At 60.4% G+C, this 20,281-nt stretch overlaps 2 protein-coding genes across 3 annotated transcripts; one reads left to right on the forward strand and one right to left on the reverse strand.

Moving 5' to 3' along the window:
* The first annotated feature begins 865 nt into the window (after nt 1–865).
* PITPNM1 (phosphatidylinositol transfer protein membrane associated 1) lies at nt 866–12,997 on the forward strand. Its single transcript, XM_079707719.1, has 23 exons — nt 866–958; nt 2,447–2,661; nt 2,747–2,868; nt 3,074–3,298; nt 4,774–5,100; nt 5,178–5,273; nt 5,355–5,462; nt 6,180–6,241; nt 6,337–6,587; nt 6,905–7,094; nt 7,194–7,301; nt 7,538–7,695; nt 7,784–7,989; nt 8,446–8,616; nt 9,286–9,450; nt 9,679–9,827; nt 9,947–10,057; nt 10,495–10,611; nt 10,825–10,973; nt 11,060–11,209; nt 11,289–11,472; nt 11,763–11,891; nt 12,521–12,997. Exons 1-23 carry the CDS (start codon nt 881–883, stop codon nt 12,782–12,784), a joined length of 3,735 nt encoding a protein of 1,244 aa, XP_079563845.1. The 5' UTR covers nt 866–880; the 3' UTR covers nt 12,785–12,997.
* A 624-nt stretch (nt 12,998–13,621) lies between these two features.
* On the reverse strand, nt 13,622–19,668 carry AIP (AHR interacting HSP90 co-chaperone). 2 transcript variants are annotated; one of them, XM_079707641.1, is made up of 6 exons: nt 19,537–19,668; nt 16,597–16,776; nt 15,079–15,357; nt 14,513–14,689; nt 14,269–14,410; nt 13,622–13,936 (listed from the first exon to the last, which is right to left on the reverse strand). In XM_079707641.1, the coding sequence occupies exons 1-6, from the start codon at nt 19,633–19,635 to the stop codon at nt 13,731–13,733; spliced, it is 1,083 nt and encodes a 360-aa protein (XP_079563767.1). In that variant the 5' UTR covers nt 19,636–19,668; the 3' UTR covers nt 13,622–13,730. The 2 variants fall into 2 exon arrangements, with proteins under 2 accessions (XP_079563767.1, XP_079563766.1); XM_079707640.1 differs by having other exon boundaries at nt 13,731–13,936; nt 14,277–14,410; nt 19,537–19,652.
* Between the last annotated feature and the right edge of the window lie 613 nt (nt 19,669–20,281).

The following is a 20,281-nucleotide window of genomic DNA, read 5'->3' on the forward strand; positions in this document are numbered from 1 at the left end:
TGTAGGTAGGGGCTGCAGCGAAATCGGGGCGCAGGTGGACGGAGGGGGGTCTCTCAGGGCGGGGGCCCGTGGGATACTTCTGCCTCAGCCCAAAGAGGGGTCAGCCCTCGGTAAGGATGATGGGGCGGTTGCGTAGACAAGTGCCGGGGGTCCAGAAAGGATGCTGGGAAGGGGAGAGTTGGGGACTGGGCTGCCGGCCAGGGTGGGGGAAGGCAGGTCTAGGGGGCGGAGGTGTTAGTTATCTGGTCTTTGAAGGTAGGTTCGGGGGCGGGGGGTGGGGAACACTGACAGATGCTGAGAGGAGGGGTGCACGGGGCTGCTCCGCGTAGAGGCACCCCGGGGGACAAGGTTCTAAGTGGACGTCCAAGAGTGGGGGACACGGGACCGGCTCGGGGAAAGGGATGCAGAGGGCGGGCCCCGAGGGGCCGGTTGTGGAAGGCGGGCCCGGAAGGAGGGGCCCGGAGGTTCCTGGGGGCGGGTCCCCGAGGGATGCCGTTCCGAGGGGCTTGGACGCGGACGCGGCCGAAGAGGCGAGGCTGGCCAGCCAGCCCGCCGGCCTGAGCCCGCGGCTCCGGGGGGCCAGCGTCAGCGCGCGGTTGCCGTGGCGATGGGCGGGCGGGGGGCGGGGGGCGGGGGCTGCGCGGAAAAGAGGTCAGCGCTCAGCCTCGCCGAGGCTCCCGGGCCCCCGCGGCGCTGGCTGCAGAGCTGGGCTCGCCTCTGCCTCCCCTGCGGCGAGCCCGGGCATGGGGTCGCCGGGCCCGAGCCCCTCGGCCCTCGCGCAGGGCTCGGGGCCGCGCGCCGCCGCCCCGCACTGACGGCCGCGCGGTGTCCTGCGCCAGCGGGAAAGGAGGCCGCGCACCGCCGGCCGAGCGCCTTCAGGATGCTCATCAAGGAGTACCGCATTCTGCTGCCCATGAGCCTGGACGAGTACCAGGTGGCCCAGCTCTACATGATCCAGGTGAGGGCGGTGGGAAGTAGGCGACCAAGGCGCGGGGTGGGGGGAGGTATGCTTCATGTTGGGTATCCGCAGGAGCGCGCAGGCCGCACCTGGGACCGGGGGCCGGGCCAAGCTCAATCCCCCTCCAGTCCCGCTCTGGGGCTTGGAAGGGCTCAGGCCAGAGGAGGAAAGAGAGCTTCCCCGGTCGGATGTGGGGGAGGGGTGGTGGTGGTTAAAGTCTGTGGGAAGAGCGGCAGGAGGGCCTAGTGGTGCCTCCCCACGCCAAGTGCCCAGCCCCTCCTGTGCGCTCAGCCCCCATCTGACCTCCTTTAATCCTCCTTAGAATGTGTAATCCTTTGGGAGTAAGTAAAGCAACGCATGAGGATGCAAAAGAGCGGGAGGCAGAAAGTGGGGAGCGGTCCCAGGTGGTAGGGAAAGACTGGGAGGGGTTCCCAGAGGGTGAAGGACCTTGGCAGCCCCAGGCGGTCAGGGAGATGGGCCGAGGATCAGGCCCCAAATCTGTCATAGAGAGGAGCAGGCAGGGACCCCAGATGCTGAGGTCTGGGCTAAGAGGAAGGGGGTAGAGGTCTGGCCCTGGACGTCGGGAAGAATGGGCCAGAGCAGGCTCTCAGGGAGGGGAGAGGGTTGGTGCCCGTTCCAGACGTACTCCCCAGAAATGTGGGACCAGAGTCTGAGCAGGCAAGGGGGCTGGGATCTGGCGTCAGAGGGTTAAGTGGGCCAAGTTCAAACTCCAGAGCTACGTAAGGACGGGATCTGAGTGCTCTCCAACTATGAGGGGTGTGGCAGGAGCTGGTGTTGGGGTCCTAGAAAGGTGGGGGCCCCTTTTACTCTCCTGGATTCTTCCAGCCCACCCACCCTGGCCCCGTGCCGGCAGCACACGCAGCATGCGCCCACCTCAGGAGCTTACACTGGCTTCCCCTCTGCCTCAGAATAGTGCCCCCACCTCACACCTGCTCAGCACCCTCCCTTCCCCCAGGTCATCTTCAGATCAAGGTCATGTCTTCTCATTGAGGCCTTCCCTGACCATCCCATCAAAATTGCAACGCCCAGCCCTATCCCCCTTACCCTAGTCTGTGCTTTCTTTTTACCACAGCACTTAGCACCTTCTGATTTGCTTTTTTTTTGTTTTCTGTCTGTTATCTGTCTCCCTCCACTGGACGTAAGTTGCACAGGGGCCTGCAGGGGTCTTTGTTCTGTTACATCAACAGATCCCAATTAACATACTCTGAAACAATGCCTGGAATAGAGCAGACAACAAATACTTGAATGACTGAATGAGTCCTGGCTTGCAGAACCCCATAGGGGACTGGACAGTGGCTGTAATCCTGACCCCAGGAGCTACAGGGGACCAGGGTCGGGTTTCAGAGAGTTAGAACGGCTGGGACTAGGGCCTCAGAGCTGCACAGGGGACCAGGCCTAGCTTGGGATCCCATCCCAGGAGCTGATCTGGGGCTGAGCTGCCCGTTCTACTCTTGCCCTGGGCTGCAGAAAAAGAGCCGAGAAGAGTCAAGTGGTGAGGGCAGTGGCGTGGAGATCCTGGCCAACCGGCCCTACACGGATGGGCCCGGTGGCAGTGGGCAGTACACACACAAGGTGTACCACGTGGGCTCCCACATCCCAGGCTGGTTCCGGGCACTGCTGCCCAAGGCCGCCCTGCAGGTGGAGGAGGAATCCTGGAATGCCTATCCCTACACCCGCACCCGGTGAGTGGGTGGGGCAGGTCTGGGGCCCGGAGGGGAACAGCCCTGGCGGGCACAGCCGTGACCCTCACCCCCACCCTCTGCCCAGGTACACCTGCCCCTTTGTGGAGAAATTCTCCATTGAAATAGAGACCTATTACCTGCCTGATGGGGGGCAGCAGCCGAATGTCTTCAACCTGAGTGGGGCTGAGCGGAGACAGCGCATCCTGGGTGAGGCCTGGAGCCAGCGAGGGGGACCGTGGAGTCCCTCTCAGGACACCTGCCACCTCAACAGGCGGCCTCTGACAAGTCCCAGGGTCTCTCCCGGTCTAGGCTTCCTGTGCATGAAAAGCTGCCCTCCCAATCCCGAGGTGGGGGAGGAATGGCAGGGGCCGGAGGGGGCTGGTGTTGCTCAGTGCTGCCGGAACCCCCCCAGATACCATCGACATCGTGCGGGACGCAGTGGCCCCAGGCGAGTACAAAGCGGAAGAAGACCCCCGGCTGTACCGCTCGGCCAAGACAGGCCGAGGACCGCTGGCTGATGACTGGGCACGCACAGCAGCCCAGACGGGGCCCCTCATGTGCGCCTATAAGCTGTGCAAGGTTGAGTTCCGCTACTGGGGCATGCAGGCCAAGATTGAGCAGTTCATCCACGATGTCGGTGAGCGCCCAGCCTCGGGAGGTTCTATGTACTCAGCATGCACCAGGCCGCGCGTTTGAGCCAGGGATGCTCCCAGTCTACTGGGGACACAGAAACATAAAGCCGTCATTTCCATTTGATGTGGTGGGCACTGAGGCAGAGGGGAGCCGCACAGCCTAGCTAAGGGCTGGGGGAGCCTAGCCTTGAGGTACGGGTGAGAGTCAGGCGGGCAAGAAGCTGACAACGTGATCTCTGAGGTCCACGCTGGTTCTGACATTCAGAGATGCTGCTTCTCATCCATTAAAATTCTAAGACTCTCCAGTGTCCTGTGGGTCAAGCGAGACTTAGAGACCTCAGGAGGGTCACCAGCTCTAACCTGCAACACGCTAAGGAGTGCAGGCCAAAGCTGCGACTCTGTCGTTCTCTCCGAGTCCCATCCTTTGGCCCTGGTATCCAGGAGGCCCTGTTTCATGCCCCCCCTAAAACTAACCCCACCGCTCCTGTGGCTCAGCCCTGTCCCACCTCCCAGGTCTGAGGGTGGACTACCTGCAGGTAGAAGGATGGGGGTGTCCAGGGACCTGGCTTCCATTCCACCACGGACCCTCATGGAACCTCTCCTCCAGGGAGCTACTTCCTATCTTTGTGCCTTAATTTTCCCTTCTGTACGTGAGGAAGAGGTTGGGCCAGATAGTAAAAAGCTAATATTGATCACCACATGCCCAGTTCTCTGCTAATCACTTCCCATGCAAGACCTTCTTTAACACCCCCAACACCCCTCAAGGTAAGGACAATTATTATTCCCATTTTACAGATGAGGAAATTTAGCTCAGAGAGTAATACAGGCACCTTGTCTTAAATTTGGAAAAATGCCAAAAAGCACAAATTAAAAAAATGAAACTCACCCACATATAACCACTATTAAGATTCTGATGTATTTCCTTCCAGAAGTTTATAACAATAATTCAATCATTATGACTTTATTTCCTAGATATTGAAGTCTCTAACTTTATTCCTCTGCTTAGGATGAAAATATCCCAGAATGGGTATCATGTTTTGCTTCATTAAGTGCCAACACTTCCATTAACTCTTAACACCTTCATTACCCATCAACAATTTCATTAGCTATCAACGCCTTAATTGTTAACTCTTCTGAAGAAGTCAGCAGGAAGCCAGCTGAAAGAAGCAAGAACAAACATTGCTCCCAGCTTCCCAGGGTGTCGGGGTGGGCTCAGCGCTCAGAGTTGGGGTGTCCAGAGGGATAAAAGGAGGCAGTGGGCAGGGGGGGAGGCGGGGCAGGAAGACAAATGCCCCAGTTTCCACTCCCGTCTCCCGGACAGTGCTCACCCTGCCCTACTTTGTGGCCCTGGGTGGGTGGTGTGCCCAGGGGAGCCATTACCCGAACTCATGGGCTGGGCATGTGGCTGCAGTGGCAGGGAAACTCAGGGCTGGGGCGTGTGGGTGGGGAGGGCATGGCTTTGATGCCTGGGCGCCTACAGGTCTGCGTCGGGTGATGCTGCGGGCCCACCGCCAGGCCTGGTGCTGGCAGGACGAGTGGACAGAGCTGAGCATGGCTGACATCCGGGCACTGGAGGAAGAGACCGCCCGCATGCTGGCACAGCGCATGGCCAAGTGCAACACAGGCAGTGAGGGGCCCGAGGCCCAGCCCCCCGGGAAGCCAAGCACTGAGGCCCGGGCTGGGGCCAGCCATGCTGGCACCCCCGATGGGCCCGAGGTCCCCCCAGGCCCCGATGCCTCGCCCGATGCCAGCTTCGGCAAGCAGTGGTCCTCATCCTCCCGTTCCTCCTACTCGTCCCAGCATGGAGGTGAGGCTGAGGCACAGGGACGGGAGGGAGCAGCCCTCAGGCTGGACTCCCAGGCTGAGGCCAATGTGGCCCTGCAGGGGGCGTGTCTCCCCAGACTTTGTCCGAGTGGCGCATGCAGAACATCGCCCGAGACTCTGAGAACAGCTCTGAGGAGGAGTTCTTTGATGCCCACGGTCAGCACCCCAGACCTGTTGGGGGAGGGGGGCCCCTGAGCAGCTCCCGCCAGCCCATGACGCAGCCCCTGCTCCCCTCAGAAGGTTTCTCGGACAGTGACGAGGTTTTCCCCAAGGAAATGACCAAGTGGAACTCCAATGACTTCATCGACGCCTTCGCCTGCCCCACGGAGGCAGAAGGGGCCCCAGGTAAAGATCCCGCGTCCATTTGCCAGCCACCAGCACTCCGTATGCGGTGGGGACTTGGAGAACAACTCATTCCTAAGTTTCATGGGGTCCTAAGATGAATGTCAGTCCAGAAAGGGTGCTCATTAAATACACAGACGAATAATGAGCAGATATGGGTGGATGGATGGATGTGTGGCGTGTATTCAGGGTTCAGACACAGCACAAAGAATGGAGGAATTCATTTGGAGTCCAGGAAGGCTTCATGTGGGAGGTGATGTCTAAGCTGGATTTTGAAGGATTGGACAAGCTCTGTCCAAAAGAACTTTCTGAGATGATGGAAATGTTCTAGCCACTAGCCACATGTGGCTAGCAAGTACTTGAAATGTGGCGAATGGGACTGAGGAACTGAATTTTGTATTATATTTTAATTCATTTCCGTTTAAATAGGCACATGTGACTAGTGGCTACCATATTGGACAGGGCAGGATTAGAAGGAATTTTCCAGGCAAACAGGCCTTGTGCGGAGAAGCATGCCTGTCAGCAGCAGGACTGGCCATGTGCAAAACCGCAGAAACGTGAGATGACCTGGGAGGGTCGGGTGAGAGGAGAAGGTCAGAGGAAGATGGGGGGCGAGGGCGGGTGCTCAGGCAGACAGCAGAGCAGGGGTACCTGAAGTACCAGACGAGGGGATCCCCACAGACCCCTCAGTCCCCTTCACTGGCTTTCCCCATCCTGCAGACCCTGGAACCGAGTCCACCAAAGATATCGGGGATGGGGCCCGAGCACCCAGGGACCCGGAAGTGAGTATGGTTGGCCACCCCGCGTCTCATTCTGCCAACCCACCGGCCAGGCCACTGCTCTGACATCCCTGGCACCCACCCCCTGTGCCCCGCAGGGCCCGGATGGAGTGGGGGAACTGGGGGCGGAGACATGCGCAGTCCACGCCCTCTTCCTCATCCTGCACAGCGGCAACATCTTAGACTCAGGCCCTGGAGACACCAGCTCCAAGCAGGCGGATGTGCAGACGCTGAGCCTGGCCTTCGAGGCCATCACCCGCGTCCACTTCCCCGAGGCCCTGGGCCACGTGGCGCTGCGCCTGGTGCCCTGCCCACCCATCTGCGCCGCTGCCTATGCCCTTGTCTCCAAGTACTGGTCAGGGGTGGGAGGGTGGGGGACACACAGGGTCCCCAAGGTGTGGACAGCCGCTTGGGGGCTCCTGGGACCGGAGAGGCCCCATGGGGGGAGGGGGAGGAGGCCAGGAAGCCAAACACCTGGGCTAGTCACCTACCCAGCTGGATTTCAGTTTCTAGTCAATGGCTCCATTACAAAGGCCTCTGGGATACTGATGGTCCCCACAAAGGCCCTCCAGTGCTAGGACTTGCCAACAGGTCAAGGGGACTTAGAGGGGGCAGTGGAGGGCCTGGAGGCCCCCCACCCATCCATTATACCCCCTCCTCCTACAGCCTGAGCCCCTACAGCCATGACGGTGACAGCCTGTCCCGCTCCCAGGACCACATTCCACTGGCTGCCCTGCCGCTGCTGGCCACCTCATCCTCCCGATACCAGGGCGCTGTGGCCACGGTCATTGCCCGCACTAACCAGGCCTACGCCGCCTTCCTGCGCTCATCTGAGGGTGTCGGCTTCTGCGGGCAGGTCAGGAGTTAGGGATGTTCCCGGGGAACTTGCCGCGGGAGCCCCCCATCCTCCTGCCTCTGCTGCAGCCCCTCCTGATGGCGCGGCCCTCCCACCCAGGTGGTGCTGATAGGGGATGGCGTCGGTGGAATCCTGGGCTTTGACGCACTCTGCCACAGTGCCAGCGCGGGCACTGGGAGCCGCAGCAGCAGCCGCCGAGGAAGCACGGTCAGTGTGGCTGGACCCGCCTCCTCAGGAGGCAGGTGTCTCCCCGGCTCTAGTTCTCTGCCCCTGGCATATGACCTCTCTCCGGCCTGTCCCCTGCTGCCTCACTCCACCTCCTCTGGGGCTCTACTCTTTGTTTAAGTCCCTGCCCAACCCCTAAGCCTCTTTCCTCACTTCCAAATAAGTAGAAATCGACTGTCTCCAGTCCTAAGGCTCTTTCTGTCCCCTATTCCGTCTAGAACAATGAGCTGCTCTCCCCGGAGGTTGGCCCAGTGCGGGATCCCCTGGCAGATGGGGTGGAGGGACTGGGCCGGGCCAGCCCAGAGCCCTCAGTGCTGCCTGCCCAGCACACCCACAGCGACATGGCCAGTCCTGAGCCTGAGGGCTCTCAAAACAGGTGACATTCCTGCCCCATCAACCCCAAACTGGGCTTGCGCTGGGCTGCGGAAGCAGCAGCACTGAGCACTCTCCTCCCCCTCCCCCAGCCTGCAGACGGTCCCCCCAGCCACCTCCTCTGGGGAGCCCAGGCGGGCAAGCACAGCCTCCTGTCCACCCGCTGCCGCCTCTGAGGTTCCTGATGGTCTCACCAGTGCCACCCGCCTTGACTTCAAGGTCTCCGGCTTCTTCCTCTTTGGCTCCCCTCTGGGCCTGGTGCTGGCTCTGCGGAAAACCGTGATGCCCACGCTGGAGGGTGAGCCCTCAGGGTGGGGGTGGGCTTCACCTGCCCCTCCCCCATCTCCTCTTTGTTTCACCTGAAATGGGGGTGTTTATACCATTCCCCACTATACAAATAAATGGCTTGGCTAGAGAGGGGAAACCTGAGGCCCAGAAAGAAGGGACTTGCCAAGGCCAAGTGTCCCAAAGTGCACCAGGAGGAACGCATACCCACAGACGCTCTTCATGAGAGGGGCTCCAACAGGCATGGGGAACGCTTCATCGTGAACATCAGCAAATCGAAGGCCCTGATCTCTTTTTAGCCGAGAGACCTGTCTCACTTTTAAGCAGGACCCTGGTGACCTCCCAGGGAGTAGAGTCTGGGAAGTGCTGGTTCAGGGTCACATAGCATGTCAGGGTGCTGCTTCCCACAACCCCTACCTCCCAGTATGCCCAGCTGAATCCCCTCCCCCCTCTATCTTCTGGGTACCAGTGGCCCAGATGCGGCCAGCCTGTGAGCAGATCTACAACCTCTTCCACGCGGCCGACCCCTGCGCCTCCCGCCTTGAGCCCCTGCTGGCCCCCAAGTTCCAGGCCATTGCCCCACTGGCTGTGCCGCGCTACCAGAAGTTCCCCCTGGGAGACGGCTCATCCCTGCTGCTGGGTATGCCGCCAACCAAAGTAAAGGGGGGAAAGAGGAGGGCACGAACGGTGAGAGACGGGTGTGGGCCCCTCTCCCAAGAAGACATGAGGTAGTTCCCACATCGCCGGTACTCTCTCATGTCACCACTCCCAGGACCAGGGAGCCCTCCCCTGGCCCCTTGGGCAGTCTGGATCCCCAAGACCCTCTAACATTCTCTGCCCAGAAGTTGGGGGCAGTGGTGACAACTGGGCTGAAGGGAGGAGGTGGTGACACTGAGAGCAGCCGCCCACCCCCGGGGCGGGGAGAGGGGCTGCTGTGTCTGTGTGTAGGGATGCACTGTGTCTCTGCATGCACCTGTGTTCGTGTATTGGTTTGGGGTGTGTACTCGTGTTCATGCAAGTGAGTAGCCATTTGGCCCCATGAGACAAGTGGGCCTGGGTCCAGGTGGTGGCGGCAGTCATGCCGGCAGGAATGCAGCTGGCTGTTGGGGTGAGCTAACAGGAGAGGATGCCCCCACCCTTCACCTCCACCCAGATGTGGGGCAGTTCAGCCTCAGCCAAGACCCACCCAGGGAGGGCTGGCAGGGGAGATGGTGGAGGGATGGGGGCCGGGCTGTCCTGGAACCTTGGGTGGGAAGGCAGGAGGGCGGCCTGGCCCAGCCCGCCACTGAGGTCGCCCGTCCACCCACAGCTGACACTCTGCAGACCCACTCAGGCCTCTTTCTGGAGGAGCTGGAGATGTTGGTGCCCTCAACACCCACCTCTGCCAGCGGTTCCTTCTGGAAGGGCAGTGAGCTAGGCAATGATCTGCCAGCCCAGCCAGCTGCCCCCAGCACCACCAGTGAGGTGGTTAAGAGTAAGTCGGCCAGCCACCCAGCCTGCGGAGGGAATACTTATTCCACCTTCAAAGCCCAGCTGAAACATCCTTGCCCCCAGCATTTGCTCTGGAATGAGGGTGCCCTAGCACCCAACTCCAGACCCAGCAGGGTTGGCAGAAAAGAGGGAGGGGAGAGCATTAGGGGCCAGACGGGTGGGCGTGGGGTGGGAGACCACCCGTGACTCACTGCCCACCGTGGCCGTACAGTCCTGGAGCGCTGGTGGGGGACCAAGCGGATCGACTACTCGCTGTACTGCCCTGAGGCGCTCACCGCCTTCCCCACCGTCTCGCTGCCCCACCTCTTCCACGCCAGCTACTGGGAGTCGGCGGATGTAGTGGCCTTCATCCTGCGCCAGGTGGGCCCAGGGATGCGGGGTGGGAACCGGACAATGATAGGGAGCCGTGGGCTGGGGGAGGGGCAGCCCCAGGCACCCTTCCCCCCTTCACGTGGCCTTGCTGGTCCGATTCTTCGCAGGTGATTGAGAAGGAGCAGCCACAGCTGACCGAGTGCGAGGAGCCGTCCATCTACAGCCCGGCCTTCCCCAGGGAGAAGTGGCAGCGCAAACGCACCCAAGTCAAGATCCGGGTACGTGCCCTGCCCCTCGAGCCCTCAACAGCGAGGCCCTGCCTACTCTCCCCAGGATCCCCGCCCCTCAAGACCTTCCGGGGTCCAATCCCGCCAGCTGGCCCTGGGTCCTGGGTCCTGGCCCCACCTCCTCATGCCTCGGCCCCGCCCCTGGGTACCAACTGGTCTCCTCCCCTAACCATCCCCCCACCTCCTCATCCTCTGCACCCCATCCTGTCATGCCTCCGCCCCCTCGGAACCGCTCTCCACACAGAGGCCCTCATGACCTCAGATCGGGGTCAGCAAAAGCGCCCACCCCTCGGGCCTCGCCCCTCTCTCGCAGCGACCCCGCCTCCTCCAGGCCGAGCACCCCAGTCTGAGTGCGGGTCCCCCTCACCAGCACCTCCCGCATCCCTGTCACCTCTTTGCTGCGGGCTCACGCCGTCTCCTCCCGCCAGAACGTCACTTCCAACCACCGGGCGAGCGACACGGTGGTGTGCGAGGGCCGCCCCCAGGTGCTGAACGGGCGCTTCATGTACGGGCCCCTGGACGTGGTCACGCTCACCGGAGAGAAGGTCAGGACACAGAGGCCTCAGTCCCGGGTAGACCGGCCGCCCTCGGGCCGCCCTGGCCCCAAGCGGGAGGTCCGGGTGCTGCCTCCTGTCCCACGGATAGCTCCCGGTCACACCAGGTTGAGCCCCCAACCCCGTCCACCCCCAACGACAGGCCCGCCTCGGCCCTCCTCCGCTCAGCGTCAGGGGGACCCTCTCGCCCCCTCTCCCTGCTAGGTGGACATCTACATCATGACGCAGCCGCTGTCAGGCAAGTGGATTCACTTTGGCACCGAGGTCACCAACAGCTCGGGCCGCCTCACCTTCCCGGTGCCCGTGGAGCGTGCGCTGGGTATCGGCGTTTACCCAGTGCGCATGGTGGTCAGGTGAGCGCGGGGCGGGCCGGGCCTCTGCGGGGCGGGGCTCCTCTGGGCCCCGCCCCTATGTCGCTCAAGCAGCCCTTGGGCCCTAGGGGCGACCACACGTACGCTGAGTGCTGCCTGACGGTCGTGGCCCGCAGCACCGAGGCCGTGGTATTCAGCATCGACGGCTCCTTCACCGCCAGCGTCTCCATCATGGGCAGCGACCCCAAGGTGCGCGCCGGCGCCGTGGACGTGGTCAGGTAGGAGCGGCCGCCCGGCTCACCGTGGTGACTGGTCTCCACCCCGGCGCGTGGAGCTGACCGCCGCCCCACCCTGCAGGCACTGGCAGGACGCGGGCTACCTGATCGTGTACGTAACGGGCCGGCCCGACATGCAGAAGCACCGCGTGGTGGCCTGGCTGTCACAGCACAACTTCCCCCACGGCGTAGTCTCCTTCTGCGATGGCCTCACCCACGACCCGCTGCGCCAGAAGGCGGTGTTTCTGCAGAGCCTGGTGCAGGAGGTGCGGCGACTGGGGAGGGTCCCGTCCCCGCCGTTGCCCCGGGAGGAGGCCCATCTGGTCTCACCCCCATCGGCCCCCGAACCTAACAGACCGCCAAGGCCCTCGTGGTCCGGGGCCCCTTGTCCTTGGGGCCAACTAGAGAGATAGGCCGGTCCCGACCCCAGCCGGACCTGGTGAGGTAGATCACATGGCCTCGACCCGAAACATTCTGAACCGGATGCCCGCCAGACCCCACCCCCTGCCTCACGACTCTGCCCCCCGGGGCTGCTGATTGGCCTCTCTGGCCACAGGTGGAACTGAACATCGTGGCCGGCTATGGGTCCCCCAAAGACGTGGCCGTATATGCGGCACTGGGCCTACCCCCGGGCCAGACCTACATCGTGGGCCGCGCCGTGCGGAAGCTCCAGGCGCAGTGCCAGGTGAGGACCAAGTGAAGGTGGGGACTGCGAGCCAGCTGGGGGGTGGGAGCCTGGGTCTGGGCCAGAAGGACCACCCGTGTGTTAAGAAGCACCTAAGGCGGGCGGCTGGGAGAAGGATGCTGGCATCAGGGAACCTGGGCTCCTCCTAGGACGGGGATCACAAGCAGCTTGGAGGTGCCGGGCAGGCCAGGATTGATATGCTCAAGACCTTGAGCACTGGTTCCACTTTGGCACGGTCCTGGGCATAGGCCTTGACCTTTCTGAGCCTCAATTTCTCGTCTGCAAAATGGAAATGATAAGATGGACCAGACCTCAACAGCTATCATGAAGAGCACGTGATTTACTGCATATCAGCATGCACAGGGCTGGGCACAAAGCAAGTGCTTGCTAAGCGTTAACTGCTGTTATTTCCCTCCAAAATCCCATTCTACAGATGAGGAAACTCAAGATGAGGCCAGAGAGGGGCGGAGCCAGGAGTAAAGGTCCCCTGGCTCAGCCTGGGGTTGGTCAGGCTGTGCCAGGCCTATAATGCAGCCAGCACTGCCCAGGGTCCCTGGGGAGGACAGGTGAGGGCAGCACGTGGGCCTGAGACCAGCCATCCCCTCATCCCTGCCCACCTCTGCCCGCAGTTCCTGTCAGATGGCTATGTGGCCCACTTGGGCCAACTGGAGGCCAGCTCCCACCCTCATGCCCCCGTGGGACCCTCGAGGGCTGCCCTGGCCAAGAGCAGCTATGGCGGGGCTGCCCCTGTGGACTTCCTCCGAAAACAGAGCCAGCTGCTTCGCTCGAGGGGCCCCAGCCAGGCAGAGTGGGAGGGCCCAGGGACGCCGCCCACCACCCTGGCGCGAGGCAAGGCCCGAAGCATCAGCCTCAAGCTAGACAGCGAAGAGTGAGGCGCAAACTGTGGCTGGACTTGGGTTATTTACTCACACACTTGAGAGGCCCACGTGGCCGCATGTGGAAGGCTGGGCCCCCAGCCCCACATCCTGCCTCTCTGTTTGCCCCTCGGTGTTAGTTCCCTTTCATGTTGGGGACCCAGCCCTGTGCGGGGGAGGAGGGAGCAGCAAGGACCCAGAGGCTTGTCCAGTGTGTGTAAATCCATGAAAATAAACACCACCTGCATCCCACCTGATTGCCCACCTGCTTGGCATCACAGGGCGGCCCAGCCCCCAGTTTCCAGTTCAAGAGAGATGCTGAAGGGCAAAGCGGGGCCAGGATGTGCCCAGGGTCACGCAAAGGGTCAGAGGACAGGGCCAGGATTGGGGCCTGGAGAGTCAGCCTAGCCCCGCCCTCCCCTCACTACCTGGGCTGGCCTTTCAGTTCCCAGGGGCCCACACTTGGCTTCTCACTGGAACCTCTGCCTGCATTAGCTGAGGCCATGGGATCGGAGGGGAGAGGGCTGCACTGGGATCCCACCTCACCCGGACACTAGGCCCCCTGGCTGGCACTTGCTTCGTCTCCCCCTTAAGACTGAAAGCTCCCAGGCACCTTAGCCCTGGCCAGCAAGAAACACTTCCTTTGTGACAGAGACCACCCTCACTTCTCTGTCAGGGACACTGAGGCCCAAAGAGATCTCAGAGTTGGTGAATGGGGAGCTGGGATTAGAACCCCAATTCTTTGCCTCCCCAAACCACCCAAGGACCAGGAAATGAGGGGTGATGGCCCCAGCTCTCCCAATGGATCAGCTCGGCAGGCCCAGAGAGAGAGAGAGAGAGCGAGAGAGAGAGAGAGAGAGATAAATAAGGCCTTTATATACAGAGAAGCATGATACAGTGGGGGCGGGGGGGCTGCTAGCAGCAGCAGTGAGCTGGGCAGGGTGGCTGGGCCAGCAAGGCCCTGTCAGTGGGAGAAGATGCCCCGGAAGCGGGCCCTGTCCTCCTCGTCCTTCTGCCGGATTCTTGCCTCGAGGGCCCGCAGCTCGCGGCTCACGACGGGCGCCAGGGCGGGGTCCAGCTCCAGCACCTTGGCAAAGTCAGCCTGGGCCTCCTGGGCATTCCACACTGCCGCGTGCGCCTTGCCCCGCTTGAAGTAGGCCTTGACGTTGTCTGCAGGGGGTGCCAGTGGGCAGCAGGCACACAAGGGCATGAAGGGGGGACCAGCCAGCTACTTAGCTTGACTTCTGGCACCAGGGGCCCATCATGGGACGGAGCCCATGAGGATGCCAACCCCACCCCGAACCCCCATTCATGTCTCACTGGCGCAACAGGGCCCATGGCCCTGCCTGGGTAGATGATATTTGGTCGGGTTCCCACGGGACTTCAGAATGGGGGTGATATTAAAGGCCCAGTTTCGTGCCCCGGTGCCCAGTGGTTATGGAGGAGGCTGCTGTACTGACCACCCGCTGGCCTACCCTGGTGGCCCAGTGCCCGGTGCTCACCATCATACTTATTGAGGATGGAGGAGCAGTGGTCCAGCACTTCGTAATACTCTTGGGCCGCCAGCTTGCACTGACAGTAGTTGAGCAGCAGAGGTGTGATCTGCAGATCCAGCTGGATCCAGTCAGGGGACCCAGGCTGTTCCTGGGGGCGTGGGGGGAGGGAGAGGGCAAAAGATGCTGAAACCTGGGCCCCCTGGCCCCACCTCACCCCCTCCACTCACCCACTGCAGCCTCCAGGCGGCACCTTCATCTGAAGGTTCTTGAGGCAGGCGATGGCGTCGTAGTACTTGGCAGCAGCCTCCTTCACGCGGCCCTCGCGGTACAACCGGTTGCCCTCCTGGTGTATGACCGGCACTGCCTTTGCCTTCTCCTCATCCGTCATCGCCCATGGGTCCTGCTGGTACGTGCCAGGATTCTCCACCTGCCGGGGTGTAGGCCAAGTCAGGGCCCAGGGCCAGCCTCTGGGCTGGCCGGGCCTGGGACCTTGGATACTGGAAACAGAATCACTTGTTCATTCACTGACCATTCAACAAACGTTTATGTAGCATCTCCTACGTGCCCAGCACTGTGCCGGGTTCTAGAAATAGAGCAGTGGACAAGCTGGTGAAAATCCCTGCCCTTGCAGAGACCTGAAGGAGGGGGAGGACACTGCCAGGGGTCCCGCAAAGGTGTCCTTGTACCTGCCCCGCCCCAAGCCCAACCAACAGTCAGTGAGCCCATCAACTCTGGGCAGGCAGGTGGGACCAGTACCCGCTCTGAAGCTGGGCAGTGGGAGTTTGGCCAGGTGCCAGGGGCTTGGTGGCCCCTCACCTTAAGCATCTCGATGTCGAAGATGAGAGGCTGGGGGTTCTGCTGCAGGGCGTCCAGATCGGCGTGGCCCAGGGAATTGTGCTCGTGCATCTGGGCGATGCCGCAGCAGTGCCGCTGGCCCTCCAGGGGGTCTTTGCCAGCTGCAATGTTGCGTAGACTCTTGGCCACCAGCGGATACAGGACCACATGCTGCCGGAGGGTGAGTGGGCACCAATGGGCTGGCTGGTCACCAGCCCAAGAGGCCCAGCCCCCTGCCCCATCACCATCTGAGAAAGGACACTGAGGCCCAGAGAGGGGCAGGAACTGGCTCAGCAGAAACACAGGAGGGCGTTTCCCTCGGGACTCCTCCAGCCTCCCAGCCCTCCAGCCCGGTGCGGGCCTCAGCTCCTGCCACACTTTCGGGCCACCAAACCAAGGCAAGCACCTACCCCGCCAACCTCCACACAAACACACACTCCCGCTGTCAACCGGTCTCCCCTGTCCTTGCGAGCCCAGTGGAATTCTTACCTCTTCCCCTCTTCCTCCTCCCAGGCTTGCAGCCCACAAGCTGGGCTCCCCCCATCACTGGGGTCCCTCCACAGTCTGTTCCCAGCATCTCTTCTGTGCTGCCCCATCCCCACCCCTTTCAGGGCCTATCTCCGAGGTGGGTTTAGGGCAGCAACCTCAAAACCCTCATGGGAGACCCTCAGGCATAGGCGACCTAACTTTTTTTTTTTTTTTTTTTTTTTTTTTGGCCACAAGGCTTGTGGGATTTTAGTTCCCCGACCAGGGATTGAACCCGGGGCCACGGCAGTGAAAGCACTGAGTCCTAACCTCTGGAGCGCCAGGGAATTCCTGGGGACCTAGCTTTTGACCTTTCACTAGGAACATCTGCTGGGATGATGGGAGCCAGACCACCCTCACCCCAGTCTAACCAGCTCCTCTCACTGACCCTGCACAGGGCAGACTGCTCAGCTAACATTCATCCAGCCAGCAGATATGTTCTGAGTCTTGGCTCTGGGCTGGCCCACACTGAGCATTTTGAAGGTAAACAGGTCCAATCCCTGCCCTGAAGTAGCTTAGATGCAGACAGAGGACCAGATCCTGGCCATGCAGAGCATGAGGGGCTGGAGAACCCAGAGAAGGGGTTCAAGTCAACCACCAGTAGTCAGGGAAGGCTTCCTGGGGGTGGTGACCCAGGAATTCAGTTTGAAGTGGGAGGAAGGATCTTGGCCAAGAAAGGGATGGAAACACAGGGAGGTGAGTGGGAGGGAGACCCTGCAGGGCCATGTGAGCATCTATGGCTTACACTTTAGCTCGACAGTGACCAGGAGCCAGAGGGGTTTGAAGTAAGGAGTTGTGTGGGTCATTGCATTTGAGAGCCAGTCCCTGGCTGCAGTCCAGCTAAGGGAGAGGAAAAGGTGGAATAGGGGCCAGGACGCCAGTGTCCTGGTGGTGCGGTGCCCTGGAGGTAATTGGTGGTGGCCTAGCCATTGGGCGCGGCCAGACAGATGCAGACAGGCACAGGGCATCAGGTACCTTGATGTCGCAGCAGAACTGGGAGATCTCGCCCTCCCGCATGGTGCACACAATGGTCTCCCACACGGGCAGCTTGAACTTCTTGCCGATGATGAGCTCCATGGGCTTGCCGCGCACCCGGCTGTCGTCCAGCACGGTGCCCTCCTCGTCACTGCGCAGAGTCCGGTAGTGGAACGTGGCCTGTGGGCCGCAAATGGGATCAGACAAGGGTACAGCCTTCCCCCATCCCCCAAGGACAAGCCCAGCTCGCAGCCTGCAGATGGCACAAGGGACAGGGCTCTCCCAGGGGTCACCGCCCAACCTTACACCTGGCTTTACCGCACCACCCAGGTGAGGATACTGTCACTGAGAGGGAAGGGGTCCAAATCACATGGCTAGTGGGTGGACGGGCTGCGACAGGAGCCCAAGCAGTCTGGCACTAATCATTCTTTCAACAAATATTTACTGAGCACCTACTACATGCCTGAGCTCTGTGCTAGGCCCAGCAGTGAACAAAACAGACAAAAGTCCCTGCCCCTGTGGAGCTCACATGGAACTTCTAGAGGAAAGAGATGGGCCTCAAAATGTGCTGTGTGAGGTCGAGCTAAGTGCTATGGATCAGAAAACAAAATGCAGCAGGGTAAGGCAGGGTGAGTTTAGGGGGCAGGAGTCTCTGAGAGGACAACATTTAAGCAGAGATCTGAGGATCTGAGGGAGTTCCCTGGCAGTCCAGTAGTTAGGACTCAGTGCTTTCACTGCCGGGACCCGGTTTCAATCCCTGGTCGGGAAACTAAGATCCCACAAGCTGTGCTGTGTGACCAAAAACCCCTCAGAGATCTGAAGGGAGAAGCAAGCCAGGCAGATGCTGGGGTAGGAAGGGGTGAGAACTTTCTAGGTCAAGAGAATAGCAGGTGCAAAAGCCTTGCAGAGGGACAGTGTGTGGTGTGCTCACAAAACGGGAAGCCAGTGTAGCAGAAGCAGAGTGAACACGGGCGGGGAGTTGTGCATCACGGGGTCACCAGGTCAGCAAGGCTGGACCCCACAGAGCCTGCAGGCAGTGGTGAGGGGTTTGTTTTTTTCACTCTGAGCTGGGAGCCAGCGGGTGGCTCCAAGCAGAGGAGGGACATGATGTGCCGTGGGTTCTGCTGCTGCTGGGATGAGAACAGGCTGGAGCGGGGGGAGGACAGAAGCAGGAAGGTGGTTACTGCAATAACCCAGGAGAGAGACGATGGCGGCCTGGACCAGGGTGGTAGTGGCAGAAGTGGTGAGAAGTGGTCAGATCAGCGGTGTATTATGAGGATCTTCTGTGGGAAGCGAGAGAACAGGAGGAGCCATGGAGACTGGGAGGTTTTGGCCTGAGCAACCAAAAGGCTGGAGGTGCCCTTAACTTAGATGGGAAGGCTTGGGGGGAGCAGGTGAAATTTGAGGTGCCAACCAGACATCCAGGTGGAGGTGGTGAGAAGGGAGCCGGATATCAACTTTAAAGGAGAGGGAAGGCTAGAGACAGACAGCTGGGAGTGGCCCAGGCATGGAGAGTTCTTTAAAAGAGATGAGCCTGGACGAGATCATCTCAGGGCGAGTGAAGAGAGAAGAGGTCTAAAGACGGAACCCTCCACAGGATATGGTTAGAGGAACCCACACTCTTTACCACCACACCTAGCCACTCCTCTGAGCTCTGTTTCCACATCAGTAAAATGGGGTCAACATTAGTACCTATCCCTCTTGTGAGAATGAAAGAAAATAAACTTGTGAAGCATTTAGCACGGTGCTCATGTGAGCCCTCAATCGATGCCGGTGACTGGTTTTTAAATTTACCTGTACCTGTTCCTTCAGGGTCATTGTTCTCAGATCTTCACTATTTTTACACTGTCCTCTCCAGCTGGTGTCTGTTCCATCCAGGATCTCCCTTGCCAGGACCTTCTTCAAGGCCACCAACCCCCCAGCCCATGGGGGGATCCACCCACATCCACGTCCCTTCTTGCATCTTGGTATCACTGATCACTAGGGCTGTGCAGCTCTGCCTCAAATCACTCACACTGAGCGAGGCTAGGATCTTTACCTGCTGGATCTCGGCACAGTAGCTCTTACTTTTGGTGGCCCCAGTATGTTTTAAATGTTAAACTGTTGTAGTCATCAACAAGGTATGTCACTTCAGTTATTTTGGGGGCCAGGATCTTTACTCATTCGCTCAAGATGCGTGTCCTATGTGACTGCTCTGCTGGGCACAGGGGCTGCCCCCAGGAAGCTCCTTACTCTACAGGCAAGTGGCAACAGGGAAAGGCCCTCCAGCAGGAGGGAACTGCATGAGCAGAAGCAGGTAAGCCTGGAGATGTACATTGTTTGGGGGAAGGGGCCGGAGAGGCTGGAGGTGGGGGCCTAGATGTGCAAAGGAGGAAGATGGGAGGCTCTTTATTTCCCAGCCCTTATCTATCCCGAGCAATGCCACGAAGAGCACGCGGAAAGCTGCCAAAAGGATTCTGGTCTGGCAGACCCAACCTCTGGGCCTGTTTGTTCTCTCGGTTGGTGCGTCCCAGGGCCTCAATTTTCCCATCTAAGAAATGGGAGCTGGTCTGTGTTTTCAGAAGGCCCTTCGGTCTATAGATTTTGAGCCTTGCAAACCAAGGGCCCCTCCCAGAGCCCAGGTTTCCGGTTTAGGGTCTTCTCCAGCGCTGGGTCTGTGCAAGCAATAGGGTCAACCCTCCCACCTCCCGCAACCTGTTTATTAATGACTGACGGCCTCCCCAACCAATGTGGCCACACGGCCAAGCCAGGGGGCGGGGCAGACGCATCCGAATTCACCCTCTACTTAAATCCAGACCAATCAGCGTCGAGCTCGGCATGTGAGAGGTAGGGTCACCGACCACTGCTATCTGGGCATGCGCAATCTCTCGCCTACAGCCTCCTCCCGCCTCGCATGCGCACCGCGCCACGGACGGTTAAGGGAAGGGGATAAACACGAACCTTAGTTCCATCCTGAAAGTCAGGGAGCTCTCCTCGGCCCTCCTCTATCACACGCTTTTGGATCCCGTCCTCCCGGAGTCTTGCGATGATATCCGCCATCCTCCTTCCCCGCTGCTCTCTTTCGGCAACTTCCGGACTCGCTCGGCAGCTTCCGGACCTGCTTCGTCAACTTCGGCAACTTCCGAGCTGGCGCCATTTTGGCTAAGGGCAGACGCCGTAAAGGGCCTGAACGTGGAAACGGACAGTGATTGGTTCTCTGCGCTGCGGCTGAGCGCGCGGGTCTGACCAGGGGCGGGGCCTGAGACTGTCTAGGGGAGGTGAGAGAGGCGGGGCCAGAGTCGGCCGGACGGGGCGGGGGCGTCCCTAGCAATTATGTCATTGAACTGATATAGACTGGGCCCTCCCAAGTGGCCGTGTGCCACTCTATTTTAAGTGGTAGGAGCAGTATAACGGCGTTACAGAGCTAGGATGGAGCGGGGGCTGGGGGCCCGTCGGTAACGCCACCCCCTAAAACTACTATTTTTGTGTATTCCTTTCTGGGTTTTTTTCTTTTAGCATACCTAGCACAATAGTCGTGACTTTTGCACCCTGGATTTTTCTCTTTAAATATAAATAAATAAAGAAGTAAACCTAGGAGTAAGAAAGAGAGGAAGGAGGGTTTCTGTGTTCCTGTGGGAACCGTAAACTCCCCAAGAGACTGACAGTCCCTTGTGGGGTCCTGGCTGGGTGTGTCACCATGGAAACC

This window comes from Hyperoodon ampullatus, assembly GCF_949752795.1.
Source record: "Hyperoodon ampullatus genome assembly, chromosome: 7".
NCBI lineage: Eukaryota > Metazoa > Chordata > Mammalia > Artiodactyla > Ziphiidae > Hyperoodon > Hyperoodon ampullatus.